At 35.2% G+C, this 17500-nt stretch overlaps 1 protein-coding gene across 4 annotated transcripts in view; it reads right to left on the bottom strand.

The window, feature by feature from the left end:
• The window catches only part of LOC137653418 (troponin C, isotype gamma-like), a 75080-nt gene extending 66603 nt beyond the window's left edge, over positions 1-8477 (bottom strand). For all 4 annotated transcript variants that reach the window (XR_011046478.1, XM_068386784.1, XM_068386785.1 and 1 more), the window contains exon 1: positions 8109-8477. Coding sequence is in view for 3 of the 4 variants with exons in the window: in XM_068386784.1 (XP_068242885.1) it covers positions 8109-8126 (18 nt within the window). In the remaining variant the exon portion in view is untranslated. The remainder of the gene's footprint in view (positions 1-8108) is intronic.
• Positions 8478-17500: the final 9023 nt, after the last annotated feature.

Below are 17500 nucleotides of genomic sequence, written 5' to 3'. Positions count from 1 at the left end.
GTTGTAACTACGTTTCTCCCATAAAAAAATAAGGAAAGGAAAAGAAGGGACAAAAATAGAGGGGCACAATTAAAACGCAGACTTCCGCCGCGGCAGCTTATCCCTCGACAATTTGCACGACCTTGACTTTGACCTTTGACCTTAACAAGTATTAATAGGTGTGGATTTTTATACACTCAAATATGAACCAAGTTTAAAGTCTCTGACAACGATGTCCAAACTTATGGCTGATTACATGAATTGGACATTTTGCTTGACCGTGATCTTGACCTTTGACCTTGACCTTCCAAAGTTTAATAATTTCCAGTTAATCCCTACAAGTTTCATTACTCTACTATTAAAATTGGGACCAGGATCTGGCCACAAACAAACACACACAGACAAACAAACAAACACACAAACAGGGTCGAAAACATAACCTCCTAACAACTTCGTTGGCGGAGGTAATTAAACCCAGATATGAGGACAGAGGCCAAAGCTGTAACACGAATGTCTAATTAGTTACGGTTTGAGATAAGAGGATGTTTTTCTCATGAAAGATCTATCCGAGGTAAAGATTCCTTCTGATTGTTAATTTCTTGATCTTAAAGTTGTCCACCTTTAAAAATAATGATATATCTTTTTGCAATTCAAAGCATTTTGATTATTCAAATGTTCATTTTGTTGTGAGCATTTTTTTGCCAATAGAAAATTTCTATATAGGGTTTTAATTTTGTAATCATATAAATTGTTGAGTCTCAAAAGTATCTTATTAATTACCTATCCATTGCAACCAACATCTTGCTTAAAACCTTAAACGACCCAATCTATTTCCAGATTTTCAGTTGTGAATATTGTTATAAAGTGTAGGTATTATTTCACCATGTTTGTAAAATTGGAAAGTAGAATATTCTGCTTGGCAAATATAGACCTGTTGTTTCCATAGGTTTTATGTGTATTGCTGATAATAATAGCAATTGTAATAGTGTACTAACTGACTTGGAAAACCTTTTCACCTTCAATATTATAAATATTATTAATGCAACTAGTATCAAGGATAACATTGATGGCTATTCCTTTAATACATTTAGAGCCAAATCCCACCAAAGCCCTCATGTGTTTAATTATCAGAAAACCACAGACACAAATAAAATAGCTTTTCAGACTCAGAGGAAATGGTGAGACATTACTTCTTTTAATATTTCGCTTTAGAAGTGGAATGTTTGAATATAATTATCAAAGGGAACTAGGAACTAGGAAATATTTTATTCTTGTACCGTATAAAAGGTTTACTCGGCGCATGAAATGAAGAAAATGAATTGAGAAACAAAAGTGTTACGGATGGTAAAAATCAAAACTGAATGTTGAATTATTTCCGAAGGTATGAATGAATGATCTTCCACCGTACCCACAAATTACACGTGAGCTGTAACAATCATAGACCGAAGAAATGACAGTAGTAGAAACGATAATCATGATAGAAAACAGAATGGCGGTAGAAAACCATCACAAAACTCTGATCTAAGGTAACTTGGTTAACAAATCTAAGGCAAGTGAGATGAAAAGATTCTAATAACATTCCATCGTTATCGATTACGGCATTTAAAGTTCCTCAATAAATGATGAATGTAATATGATTGGTTTTTAGATCTATTAATACTACCCTCACTGTCTGTTTGCATTGCTATCGCTCACCAGGCCAATACTGAAAAAGACTCAAAGCAGCGAGAAAGTGCCAATCGGAAAGGGCACCTACTTTGAAACGGATTCCTCCTCAGACCACTGGCACACTCTCCAACCTTTCCCCCTTACTCTCTTTCTCTCTTTTTTTATCTCTTTTTCTATGTAAATTGATGTATTTATTTAAAGATTCTCTCTCTCTCTCTCTCTCTCTCTCTCTCTCTCTCTCTCTCTCTCTCTCTCTCTCTCTCTCTCTCTCTCTGCCTTTTCCTCTAAGAAATACCTGTTCACATTGTAAATACCTGACTTAGCTTGGCCATAAAAGTGGCCGTACAGCGTGCTTTAATCAGGGGAAGAGTCCATCGCAAGTGAGTGTGCCTGTCACAGAGTGTAAGGATAGCGTCTGGCATATGAGCCCTCGAGAGCCCCTACTTATATGCCACGTTTAAGATGGGGAGAAATCTTTATACAGTGGTGTTGTGGAACAAAAGGTAGAGTGATTTCGGATTAAATTTTAGAAGTACACCAATTTATATAGAAATAGAGAGAGAGAAAAAAAAAGCAAGGCAGTCACCTATAGAGTATGTTATCACTAAGTCTTTAGATTGTACAGTTACTAGTAAGGGTTTTCAAGTTAGTTAGTAGAGTTTTGTATTTCTTTGAGGTTGACATTACTTAATCTTGTATCTCTTCTTAGGGCCTCCATGTTTTCGATGGCCCTATTTAGTTGCCTGTTTGAAATTTGTTTTAGGAACGGTTCTTCGGGAATACGGATCACGTGACCGGGCTCGTGTACTGTAGTTAGCATTATATGAGCAAGGCTTCCATGCTTGTGATTGCTTTGTGGAATTTGATGTCATAATTTGGTCCATAAGGAATGCTATATACTGTTTTAGTTGTAGGTATTTAGGCATTTTCTGATAATGTAGAATAAAGATCCTATTCGAGATTAACATCTCCTAACAACCTTTAGAATCCAATCAGTGTGTGCATTCCCCGGTTATATACACACACACACAAATATATATTTATATATATATATATATATATATATATATATATATATATGTGTTTGTGTATGTTTGTGTATCTTTTTTCGCTTAAAGAGAATGGCCTAAGAAGAATTCAGCTTTCTGGATCTCAACATGTCCTTATTAGGAGATTTTCATCTTTACGACATTTTCCTTCAACCCAGTAATTTATAGTATGGTGGACCTTTCTCTGATAGTTGGAAATTGAATTTGGTCCCGAGTTTTGGAACCTGGTCACTTAACCAATCAGCCAAAGGGATCAGGGTGGTTTGTGCGTGTTCAGTATGTTCTGGCAAACCTTAACAGTATTTGAACTTGGGACCAAGAAGTGCTCTTCATTTGATGTATTGTAGATATGATTTAGGGCTATTGCATCCAACCTTCAGCACTTCTACACTCACATTATAGCCTTTTACTTGACCTCCATTCCGTTGTTTTTTTTATCACTTTTGCTGTCAAACTTCTTAACTCACTTCCTGGTACGACAGTAGGGTTACAACAGTAGAGTTTTCCATAGTTCCATCACTGCACTGAATGACTTTTTGGAACCCATCACACACACACACACACACATATATATATATATATATACTGTATATATAAATATATATATATATATATATATATATATATATATATATATATATATATATATATATATATATATATATATATATATATATATATATATATATATATATATATATATATATATATATATATATATATATATATATACACACACACACACACTAGTGTACGCTACCCGTCAAAAATTGTAGCTAACTATTCACATAGATATGCACAGACGCACGCATACACCGAGTTTCAACCCTTCCCTGCCCTCTCCATTTCATAAATACTAAACGGGAGTTTGGGCAATTTGTGGGAGATTGTGCATTCCAAGTGGTTGCTGCTAGGTGTGACAGGAAATATATATATATATATATATATATATATATATATATATATATATATATATATATATATATATATATATATATTTATATATATATATATATATTTGTGTGTGTGTGTGTAATAGTAAATTAAACGAAACAAAACCAAGCCACGACAGCTTGTGCATTTACGAACGTCTTTGAAATCACGTTCTCTCTTTGAGGCTCCCTGCGCATGGTAATCCACTTGTGAATATACGTACGGACGATGTATTAAATCGCAGACATATTTCACAAATAAAGTGGGACATTTATTCGAGTCATTGGCGAGGTGGGAAGCTGGTCTACAAATAATTGATGATTGGATAGGGATCAGAGTCTGTGTTTGAGGGAGGAGTCACAGGTGTGGTCGGTTGAGATTATTTCTTTGAATGTTACAGTGAAGAAACTTTCCCTTTTTTCACCCCATTTTTTTTTTATAGATTTTGTATTTTGTTTGTTGTTTCTTATTTTATGCTAGAGTATGCGACCTGTCAAAAATAACGTTTAAATACAGTATTTACATATGCATGCGCGCACACAGATACAACCCTTCCCCCCCACTCCCTTTTCCTAACCATACCCCTCTCACTAGGGTTGGAATACTCATCTCCTCCCTGTCTAAGGAACATAGAGAGGCCTAGTAAGTTATACGTCTGACAATGCAGCTGAGCGTAACTCTAAATATATAATATATATATATATATATATATATATATATATATATATATATATATATATATATATATATATATATATATATATATATATACTTACAGTATATATAACCAGGCACTTGCTCTTTATTATATAGAGGAGATACCCTATATCAGTTGTTTATGGGTAGGATGGAGGAAGTTACTGGTAACAATGGGCTGCTATTACTGTTGGTGTGGTTAATGTTTATTTTTTTTTCTCAGGAGCAACCCCTTGTTAAGAGAAACTACTTATTAATGAGGAAATTGTATCGGTATAAACATGTACGTTATGTACTCACACATTTACACTTATGTATGGTCATGATATATAAAGACAAGACATTAGTGAGTGTCACATTCAAAATATATTAACTAATCACTTGTCCCGTAAGTGATCTAAACATCAAGTGTTCTTAGAGTTCCATAAGCTGCATTAAGTTTACTAATTAATCCATACACCCATCTGATTTAACCAATAGCTAATTAACCAACTTATTTATTATGTTTACTGATGACCTTTTCAGTATTTATATATCTCATAAATTGTGTCATTTACTTTTATATAAAGCCATTCATCATATCAGAATACCCTTTTGACCCATACAGTTTTGATTTTGCCCATTAACAGTGAACGCTTTGGAATCTCCTTATTCACCCATAAACTTCACCTATTTAACATTTTGACAAGTGCGTATGCTTATCAAAATTTACCTTTTAACGCCTAAAATATAAAACTTAGCCATTAACCCATAACTCCCACCAGATCTATCTTGTAATGCAGGACATCTTAACTTTTATGGTTTTAATTGAATATTCTCTTATTTTGTATATATAATAAATGATATCGGCGTCAATGACCTTAGATGTCAGGATGCCAGAAAACTTTAAATCAATCAATCAATCAACCTAGAATAAAAGATTTTATCATTGCCCTATTAGTCCTATCATATGTAAATTATAACCCCTAAAAATAGATTGGTAACAAACTCCCGTACATTTACGCAGTCTCCTTAAATCTCGCTAATAAACAAATCGATTTTAACCCATTAACGCGAATGGGTTTTCCCATGAACCCCACAAACTCAGCCGAACCCTCAAAACCCCAATAGGGTAATGGTGGTCGAACCACTTTCCTCTTACACGCGATGGTGCCAAAGTCAACAAAGCTCCTCCCTTGAATATTCTCCAGCCTTGTTGGGACGTCGTCATAACACGTTTTCGCATAACTAAAATTACGATCGAGACTGAAATAATGATGAATAATACTACTGTATTTGGTTTGAGGTGGTACTTGTCCACCCGTGTTCCAACGCCTACACACACACACACACACACACACACACACACACATATATATATATATATATATATATATATATATATATATATATATATATATATATATACACGCACAGTCTCCTTTCTTTCAATTCTTTATTTATTTTATTAACTATAAAATCGACAAAATTAAGTACATATTTAATACAACTGTTAAAGCGTTGTCGATCGCTCTAGTCGAATCACTTGAGAATAGTAAACTGTTTGAGATAGTGAAGGGGCCGATGACCATAATCTTTGCAACGACAGATGACGTAACCAAATCAGTCAATCGAGTTTCATTGGATAGTATCCCGGATTTTTTTCTAATGCTTAAAAGGTAAATGCGAATCTCAAGTATCGTTATTAGAATAATTTTATTAACGTATTTGTTGCTCTCTCTCTCTCTCTCTCTCTCTCTCTCTCTCTCTCTCTCTCTCTCAGCAGCCGATTGGCTGGTAAATGGAAATGGTTTTGATAAAAAGTGGAAGCATTAGAATAATATCTAGAAATTGGCTGTTGCAAGTTCTTTCCGTTGTTTGTCAAGTTTGTCTTTCATGACATTTAAACTATATTTGATTAAAGTACTAAATTGGTTATCTTGCAAGACTGTTATGTGCAACATACAGTATATATATATATATATATATATATATATATATATATATATATATATATATATATATATATATACACACACACATATATATATATATATACATATATATATACACATATATATATATTCTTCTTCTCTGTCTGCATCTCTTCCCACTTTCATGTGGGGTCGATGTTTCTGGCCAGCATTCTCCATCTACCTCTGTCCCACACTTCATCACCGGTTAATCCCTTTGATCGAAAGTCATCCTTGATACAGTCCATCCACCTTCGCTTTGGTCTCCCTCTCCTTCTCGTTCCCTGTACCTCCATTTCCATCACTCTCCTCCCAATATACTGTTCATCTCTTCTCATGACATGACCATACCCCCTCAGTTTACTTTCTTGGATCTTATCTGATAGTTCTTGGTACCCCTAATTACATCATTCCGTATCTTATCTCTTCTCTTGTCACCACACACACATATATATATATACATATATAGATGTATATGTATATATGCAGTACATACATACATACACACAGACGTATATATATCTATCTATCTATATATATATATATATATATATATATATATGTGTGTGTGTGTGTGTGTGTGTGTGTGTGTGTATGTATGCGTGTGTGCACGTTGGATCATGGACGTGGTTACAGTATGTGTATAGGACACTTGACGGACCACGTAAATAAATTTATTTAACGGTTTATTACAATACTGGTATATAATTTTATTTATCTTTTAAAACTACGAGTAAAATAATCTTGCTTAAAAAACAGTAATCAACTATTGGTCATTCAAGATATATTTTTCCCGCGTGCAATCGGAAAATAAATTTAACCTTGTTTCATTGACAGTATTTCTCTCTCTCTCTCTCTCTCTCTCTCTCTCTCTCTCTCTCTCTCTCTCTCTCTCTCTCTCTCTCTCTCTATCTCAACTCCACAAACCAAGTGCCGTTCATCTTTATCTATTCTGTAGAAAGCCAGACCTTACAAGAATCCCAGACGCACTACTCTCCCAGATATTTCCTCCAAGACAGGACAGGCATGTGTTTCCCTCCCCATTTTTCACCTATTTTCTTCATACTACCTACACTCTTCTCTTTCTTTTTCTGCATTCGATTTCTTTTGTGTCTCTTATTAAAGTGTTTTTAATGTCTCTTATTAACTCTCACTCGCTTGAGGGTTTTCTTTTGTGTTAGACGAACTGTTGGTGATTTTATGTCTGTTGTGTCGAAGTACAATTTGTGTTTTATGTTTAACGTTAAGAATTAATGTGGCATTTCGCATAACTTTCTAAAGATTTTTTTTTCTCTGTTTAAAGGCTTGCAATTGAATATGAATTAGAAGTTTATGATGCTTTAAAGCCTTTATCTACAGTTTATTTTTTGGGATTTATTTTAATCCTGTATGGCTAACAAAAATTTAAGAAAATCAAATGTTAATCGTCCCCCTCAGTTTACTGACACCCTAAGGAACTATGACACCTTGTGTGCACAGGTAATTCTTAAGGATAGTTTCGCTTAAGCTTTTGATATAGCCAAATTCTTGAAGAAGAAACAACAGGCTACCGTTCAAAAGCAGTGGAACTCTTTTTTAATTCCGAGAAGAAAATGCTAACAATGGTTTATGACAGCATTTCCAACTGAATATTGAAACCTGTCAAACCGAACAATTATCAATACTGGACAAATGTCATCCTGGCATCACAATTTTTACTCTAATGATGCTGACTGAGAACTTGATACACCTGGATTTCTGTCCATTAACCTCCGAATTAAATCTTTCAAATAAAGCAGATCATCTTCAATAACTTTCAGAAACTAGAAAACAATGATCATGCAAAACTCACTGTAATGCTCTCATTCATGTTGGCAGCTTAGCTGTAAGTGGAAGACAAATGGTAGCCCTGATCCCGAAGTACTGGAGAGAGGTTGTAAGAGGCACTTGTTGGGTGAGAACGAAGGAATAAGGCTGAAGTTGGAGGCGCTGGATGAAGAGAAGGTAATAGAGAACGGGCGCCACGGGCGGGGTTGCGACTGGCGAGTGACCTGGCTGCGGGCTTCTTCTCTGCCGGAAGACGTCTGAGCAAAGCGGAGGCTGTGGAGTGACTCCGAGTCTCCGACCCTCCTCTTCCTTCGCCTGGGATGGACGACGTCACTGCGGAAGTAATAATATGACTTGCCCCTTTTAACCCAGCCTCTCTCCTTCTTCTCCTCTCGGTCTCTTCTGCTTCTTCCTCTTCTTCTTCCTTATGAACTCGTAAGAAGCAGCTGCAACGTTGAATCAGCCAAAGGTCAGCCAAAGGAAAATAAGAAGAAAAAAAAAGCCGTACATAATTCATTATAGCGAATCAAAGAGAGGCATTTTATGTCACACTTAGATCATATATTAGAAGCGCCCGTTCCCATCGTTTGATTAGCACGCCCACAGCACGTTGGTCGTTGGATCACACGCCCATTTGTGTTTTGCAAATAAGAAAATAACTGTGAATATTAATGATGCTTTCTTGCTTCTGGTTGAAACTGGTGTCTTTATTTTTGTGTACAGTTGTACTCAGTTTCTATTTTGTCAATATATATATATATATATATATATATATATATGTATATATATATATATATACATATATATACATACATATATATATATATATATATATATATATATATATATATATATATATATATATATAAATTTATGTATATATATATTCATGATTGTACATTGGTGGGTACAACTGTTTTTGCAGTGGCTCTACTGTAAGAAAAGTGACACAACACTGTGGAAAAAAATATAATATAGCTCATTATTCTAAAACAATAGTGATATAGCCTTCAGAACCCGACTGCGCTAACCATTTGGTATGGTTTCAATGTTTTGGTTCGTTAAGATACTTGGCGAGTTTTTTTATTGTAAGTTCAAGCAAACAAAATCAGCTTTGCATAATTCCATATTCTTTTTTTTTTTTCTTCAGTAGAAGGTTTTTCTTAGAACATGAAAAATTAAGATGTCTTAGGTTTTATAGGGTCAATTTAACGCGTGAAAAACATTTTCTGACAAATTTGAATAGTGGAAATTTATAATTTTAAGAGAAGAATATTAATCCAAGATACGACCGCTGCTGATCGTGTCTTGACTGACATTGGCTATTTTTATGAGAACGCAGAGACTCAGAATTGAAAATCATGAATAAGGTGTTTATCGAATACGTAAACTAAACGACATATTATCTTTGGGTAATTACATAATTTCATATGACATTTAAGGTATTGGTGTACAATTATGACTATTACAGTATCCATTAAGGATTGTTAACTTCTTTTTTATAGTGTTCTACTATGAGATTCAGGGCCTCTGTAACACGGTTTTTTGGACTTTGCTCCTTATCAAAGCATCGGATGTAGCTGAAAGTTGATATATGTAAATTTTACAACCACACACAAATTTTGTTATCATTATCAATAACTTGAACCCGATAGTTTTAATTTTTATAGAGTAAAAATTATCTGGCCGACGCCATGGCCAGTGATAACGAGCCAAGAGTCGAAAACATTCATTACGTAAGCAATGTAAACACCTTTTGACAAGATTTTGCCCCGCCCATCCACCAGACACCCATTCACCTTGTTCCAACGGCTCTGAAACCCATAACAGTCAAGAATGGCTAACAGGATTTGGAATTGCCCCCGTAGTTGCAAAACTGCATTTGTCTTACGACTTGCAACTTTATACAGTCAAGAGAAAGCCCGTGGCCATATTTACTATAGCCTGAATAGGTAATTATTCAGTTTCTAGTTTAAATCCAATGTTTATGGTCTGACTTGTATTTAACGTAACATGATTATAATACTTGTAATGTCATTCAGGCTTTTGAACATTTCCATTAACTATTCACTATGCCACCAAGAGAGAGAGAAAGAGAGAGATTGTATGTAAACAGTCTTTATATAACTATTTTTGTTAAAATTAGAATTTTGTGCTAAACTCTCCATCAGACCAACGGATCATCCGATATAATTTTTTCTTCTCCTTAGGCCGTACGACCGTGTTGGCTATGTTTTGAGCATGACTGCATTTTGTAAATAAATCATAAATAGTTTTAGGAGGAGTTTTATTTGTACATCTAATGGGAATTTATAGAAGTAAAGTGAATATAATTCATTTATCCTTTAAAATAATTACTACATGTAGCCAAACAAATAGTAGTAAAGATGATAATGCAATGAAGGAATGATACCATACTTTATCTTTAGATTCAACATCGGCAATAACATGCCCAGTTGCCATAATTTGTCAACTTAATGAAATAACCTATCATCTAATGTTAAACTTAATTTCTGAGGAGGCCATGGCTTATTGCACAGTGAAAAAACATGACAAAGACTTTATGAATGGCGGAACGATACATAAATGTGGGTGGGGTATCTGTGCTAGCGTAGTAATACTACTGTAGCAGTAGTGCCACAACAGTAGTATACATGAATTAAACGTTTAGGCCAACTGCTGGGATCCTTGAGGATCATTTAGCACTTCTTACAACTACTCGAGAATTGAGTTTTTATAGCCAGAATTTAAATTTTATAATCCAACAATGCCTATGATAGCCTTCAGCGTTATCCTGAATTATAACGAGGCCAAAGTGGGTGGAACCTCATGAAGTCATCATTCTGACGATAAGTATTGGTGAAGGCTTAAAGCTAACATACGGTACCGGCCTTTTTTTCAGTAAATAGGTAGGTAGATAGACAATAAATAAAAATTGCTTGACATTGGATATAGCAGTTATCAAATCAAGCTTGTGTACTACGTTTTTGAAAATTACCAACTATTCCCTACACCTTGTCAATCTGATTGTGACCTATAAAGTAGACTGTAATTTCTTAGGAAACTTATTTTGGGAGTTAGACTAATAATCAAAGTGTTTTTGTATTTATTAACATATTTTGTTGGTTTGTTCATTACGACAATTCTCAGTGGAGAGGTTTCAGAGTTCATAAAGGTGTACTGCTTTGCTTTTATTTAAACTTTTGTGTCATTGTTGGCAGAGGTATAGCCTTCGTTACGTATAGCCAATCATCGATGGAGAAAGAGGGAAGAAATGCCGTCATAGGTTACGTAACGAATGCGTTCGAAACCTTTTCTCTGAGTAAGTTGGCCCGTCTTCTAAAAACCTCACTTTTACATTATAAGTACCAAATTTATTCAACCTACGTAATGCAGAATATAGTCAAAATTTATGTGTAGATGTAATGTGCATTCTCAATAAGCGTTATATTTATGAAATTCATAGATAAAAATTTATTGCGAAAAAACCGTGTTACAGAGGCCCTGAATCTCATAGTAGGTTTATTTCCTTTTAAAAGGTAATTTAAAACTGCTTCTGGTCTTGAACAATGAGTGGCTTATTTGCATTATCTGAATTTTATTGCATTATATAAATGCACCTTTCCCTTCAAAATAATGCAAATAAACGATGTAAATAAATTACTTTATTCTGATAGGAAATACGAAATATATGCAAAATTCTAATCGTACCTGTGAAATTTATTCAGTCAGGAAATTCATTCCCTAATTGATAATTAATTTCTTCACATCTTGATATTTTATGTGGATAATGTCTGGAGATTTAGTAGACCTTCAGTGCTGTCTTATCTAGTTGTCAAGAAAAGAACTAATGCTGGGCGATCTATTTGACTGCTAAGCATTACTTATTTCGGTACATATTTACATATTATTTCCTATATGTGTGTACTTACTGTACATATTTTTATACTTATAGTCCTGTAAAGTTTCGTAATTTATTCAGCACAGCTTAAAATTTTTAAATTTCAGTAATATTTATTTCCCATAATGTTTCTCATCAGAATATATATATCTCCCTTATGTAATAAAGAGCAAATGTTTGTATAAATATATATTTCTTTCCGGTTATGGTTGCCTGTTGGTAACGTCCTTGCCTGGTGATCGCCAGACTGGGTTCGAGTCTCGCTCAAACTCGTTAGCTCTTTTGGTCGCTGCAACCTCACCATCCTTGTGAGCTTGGGATGGGGGCGTTTGGGGGAGCCTTTAGGTCTATCCGCTGAGTCATCTGAAGCCATGCCTGGCCCTCACAGGTCCCAGCTTGGATGGGGAGGGGCTTGGGTGCTGATCATATCATTCATATGTGGTTAATCTCAGTCTCTAGGGAATTGTCCTGCTTGATAGGGTAATGTCACTGTCTCTTGCCTCTGCCATTCATAACTGATCTTTAAACAGTTAGCTCTCTCTGTCCCATGGATAGGAGAGGAAGTAGTCATACTCTGGTGAGAGGGGTTCGTATGTCTGCATGTCTATCTAAATATTTAACTGTTATTTTTGACGGGTCGTGTACATTAGTCATTAGTGTGTGTGTGTATATATATATATATATATATATATATATATATATATATATACACACACACACACACACATATATATATATATATATATATATATATTATAGCAATATAGAAAAATGATAATACAATCACCAATGAGAGTCATCATTACTCTTTATCAACATTAAAATCAATCATCTGTAAACTTGATGATAAATATTGTACAGTACCCGTTGTAAGGAATTAGTGCCGCTGATGCACCACACTTAGTGCACTATAGGCATTACTTGAGGTCTATCCATTCATCTTTTTGGGATCTATTTTTCAGCCTTCTACTTGATTTAATTTTGCTATCCAACCTCTTTTAGCAAAGGGTTCTTCTCTTTTTTCCCAACGTTAACCTTACAATGAGGGGTCGGTTGCCTGATGCACCCTCTCCAGTGCCTTATATCAAAGGCATCCTCTTGGCAACCTTGATCACAGCTCCCTGACATATGGACCAAATTCCATAAATCTAATTCAGCCCACAGGCCTACATACTTGAAACTGTTATTCTTTCGTCCATAAAACCATAGGCTGGGACTTTGCTTTCCATTCCTTGAAACATAACGTGCTAGCAACTATATTTTTATTGTTATTATTACTTGCTAAGCTACAACCTCCCTTGGGAAAAGCAGGATGCTATAAACCCAAGGGCCTCAACAGGAAAAATATTCCAGTGTAGAAAGGAAATTAAGAAATAAATAGAACAGTGTGCCTGGGTATACCCTCAAGCAAGAGAACTCTAACCAAAGATAGAGGAAGACCATGGTACAGAAACTATGCTCCTACCCAGGACTAAAGGACAATGGTTGGATTTTGGAGTGTCCCTCTCCTAGAAGAGATGCTTACCATAGGTCTTTCTTACCCTTAAGAAGATTACGTAGTCAGGGCTATTGAATTAAGTGTTTTATCACTAATAAGTTTTCTGGTATCTAAAGTCTGTAATGATATAAATGTTGGTCTTTGCATTAATTTCTTATAAGTAGGTCAACGACAGTGACTCTTGAACGCCGTGATCTGTGCATTGACGATGTTTCTTTATCTATATACAATTTATTTTAAGTACCAGGTATAATTCTTGATTGGAATTTTTTTAGATAAAAATTAGGTCTGTTTCTTCTTCAGTTACAAAAAAATTGCCCTATTGAGAAAGTATTTCGTTATTTTTGGTAAATATATTTTGAGGAAATGCCTTAATTTTTTCTTTATAACACATTTTCAGTGTTGTACTTCTGTCTGGTTTTCAAGCTCTGATTCTTATGTTAATTTGTTGGACAAAACCTTGCAGCCCATTAAAAATCTTATTCCTGATCTTGATATTAATCTCTGGCACCGTCGTCCAATTAGTTCTTTCTGCAAGCGGTATAAGATTTTATAAGATTTTTTCATAATGCGTACCACCCTTAGCATTCAGATCTTCCCAAAATGTTCTATCCTGTATGCAGTTAATTTTAATAGTTTTGCCTTCTCCATAAGATTCAGTAGGTTAGCCAAGGCACCAGCCACCCGTTGTGATACTACCGCTAGAGAGTTATTGGGTCCTTAGACTGGCTAGACTGTACTTCATTGGGTCCATCTCTCTGGTTACGGCTCATTTCATATTTGTTGGCACATACACGGAATATTCTGCCCTATTATTTACACATTTTCCTCTTTCCTCATACACTTGACAACACTGAGATTACCAAATGGTTATTTTTCTTTCAAGAGGTTAACTACTGCGCTGTAATTGTGCAGTGGCTATTTTCCTCTTCTAAAGGTAGAAGAGACTCTTAAGTTATGGTGGGCAGCTCTTCTAGGGGAAGAACACTCTAAAATCAAACCATTGTTCTCTAGTCTTAGGTAGGGCCATAGCCTTTGTACCATGGTCTTCTAATGTCTTGGGCTATGAATCTCATGGTTGAGGGTGCACTCGGTCACACTATTCTATCTTGTTTCTCTTACTCTTGCTATTTTGAAGCTTTTATCCTCTTGCTATTTTCAAGTTCTTATAATTTATGTGTGAACGATTCATTTTAATGTTATTATTGTTCTGAAACTTCTCTTTTAGTTTGTCCTTATTTCCTTTCCTCACTGGGCTATTTTTCCCTGTTTGAGACCTTGGGCGTAATTACAGCATCCTGCTTCTTCAATTAGGGTTGTAGCTTAGCAAGTAATAATAATAATAATAATAATAATAATAATAATAATACACAGTATTCTATAAGTTTTATCCCAACTGTGACCAGTTTGTGGAATGATATGCCCAATTTGTTGATTGAATCGGTGGGACTTCAGAAGCTCAAACTCGTTGCAAATGCTTTTCAGTTGAACAGGTTGGCATAAGTCTCGTTTCATAGTTTGTGTGACTGATCCTTTTAAGAGTTGTCACTGGGAATATATTTATTATTATTATTATTATTATTTTTACTATTATTGTTGTTGTTGTTGTTATTATTTCTCATATATACTATAGTTTAGCCAATATTTATCTTTTTATTTATGTTTGAGTCTTTAGGTTTTTACCATCCTGCTTTTCCAATTAGGGTTGTAGCTTCGCTAGTAATAATAATGATTAATTGACTAATATTACATCACACGAGTTCTCCAGGTATGTTCGGATCCGATTTGTCAATTGCATCCCCTTCGTTTTTCATAACATGCTACCCTTTTCATTAAATCCTTCTTCCTCATTGACTCAATTTTTACTAATCAGAGTCACAGATTAGCCAAATCGCTTCTGCTTTCAAAATTATTCCGTTGTCAAAAAATATTCCATCGATAATTTCTTCCAACTAGAAGTAATAAACTCTGCATCAGATTCATAATTCATACCAGGCACGGTTTCGGATGCGTTTCTCGATTCAAGATGTAAATAAAATGCCGAATTGATCAGCGCCATCTGTTGCCAACGAGGAAAAATGCACACACAAATTCTAGTGACTTTCCGGTCTTCCCTTTACTGTCTTTGGTTCAATATGGGCAATACAGTATGTCTAATAAGGCACGCGAATCGGTCTCTTTAAATTCTGTAACACTTTCTCTGTGATTTATAAAAGTTTTAGTGTTCCTTACATTTTCTCCTCCCACTCCTTCATATATATATCTCCCGGCTGATTTAAGGTTATTCATAATTTTGGCAATCGGAAATATCTTTAAAAATTTCATCCGGGGTAAGTTTACGGTTTGTTGTTGACGTGGTTCTGAAATTAGGGTATGTTATGTCTCCATAGTTCTTCAGTGTCCTTGGGGATGGAATCTGCAAGGAGCACGTGAAAGGACATTGACGGAAAGGGCAGTTTTCCATAAAACACAGTACTGATTGAAGATAGTGAAGGGAGATCATAGCAACTATTAAAAGATTTCGAAAGTTTGTGGTAGATTATAATGTAAAATTTGTATTTAATTCGGGTGTGATAAGATAGGGAATAAGGAGAACATAAAAAAGGGTTGGATTAATGGTGAAAAAGAGATTTTGTGTTTGCTAGACAGAGGGGAACTTCAGTAAGCTGATTATTCATGTAGGTAGACTGCATGTTTTTATACATAATTTCGACCATTTATGTATAATGCATGAATAGATATGCACATAATTATTTTAAAAAGAAATGGAGGTCGACTAATCCGAGCTTTATTTGAAAAGATTATTTAAAACACATGAAATTAACGCGATTGATCCCAGCCATGCATAAATGCAAATTCCCTACCAAATAAAGCACAGATATTAGGAAAATGACTTTTATGTCTGACCATTCGCGGTTATCTATTAATTATACCATTAGCCCCACTTTGAAGGCGGCGAAAGTCATTAGTCAGTGTTGATAGTTGTGTTTGTCGAATAGGACATGGGAAGCCACAAATCGTATGCGCACCCAAGGGCGCCTTCTTTGATAAGCACAGCGTCTGGAGGCCTTCCCAATGTGGTGGTTCTATTTTCGGGTGTTAGAAGTCACCGCTTATCACTGTGCATTAGTTTTGATAGCAGATTGAAAGATTATTATACGTATCTATGGATTTTTTTTTCTGAAGACATATTGGGCGAATAAAGATAAATTGATAAGATCGATGGTTATGGCTTCCTATTGGAAACGTCCCTGGCTGGTGATCTGTTGAACTGGGGTTCGAGACCCGCTTAAGCTCGATGGTTTCTTTTAGTGTCTGCAACCTCACCATTCTTGTGAGTTAAGGATCTAGGATTTGGGGGAGCCCATAGGTCAACCTACTGAGTCACCAGTAGCCATTTCCCGGGCCTCCCTGTTCCTAACTTAGATGGAGAGGGGACTTGGGTGCTGATCATATTATGGTCAGTCTAGTGCATTGTCCATCTAGCTAGGGCATTGTCTATGTTCTTTGTCTGTGCCATTTATGAGTGGCCTTTAAACCTTAAACCTTTAAACCATCCTAAAACTTTAAACCAAAGACGAGATACTTCTATGGCCTTTAAGAGCTCGTCTGTGATATTTGGAGTGTCTAAGGATGAGATAGGCCTATTGAGTAGGCTTCCTTTCGAGTGGCAGAGATTTTGGATAATTGAGAGCAGTAGAAGTAACAGCGGTAGAGATAGCAGAAGAGGGGAAAAGCTGTGAAGGCCAAAATAGGTGCATTTACTCGATTTGCTTTTTGTACGAAAAGAATGCCATAATTATTGGCTATTTGGACGCTTGAAATCTTAAAATCTTGGACGTTCTAAGATTACGTCTTTGTATTGTTCAAGCTGTATTTGTTTCAAAGATTATCTCATCTTTATAAGAGAGTTAGTCTCTCTCTCTCTCTCTCTCTCTCTCTCTCTCTCTCTCTCTCTCTCTCTCTCTATATATATATATATATATATATATATATATATATATATATATACTGTACT

The sequence above is a fragment of the Palaemon carinicauda genome, chromosome 14 (assembly GCF_036898095.1).
Source record: "Palaemon carinicauda isolate YSFRI2023 chromosome 14, ASM3689809v2, whole genome shotgun sequence".
Classification (NCBI taxonomy): domain Eukaryota; kingdom Metazoa; phylum Arthropoda; class Malacostraca; order Decapoda; family Palaemonidae; genus Palaemon; species Palaemon carinicauda.
Note: the sequence above shows the minus strand (reverse complement) of the source record. Positions and strands in the feature narration are given on the sequence as shown.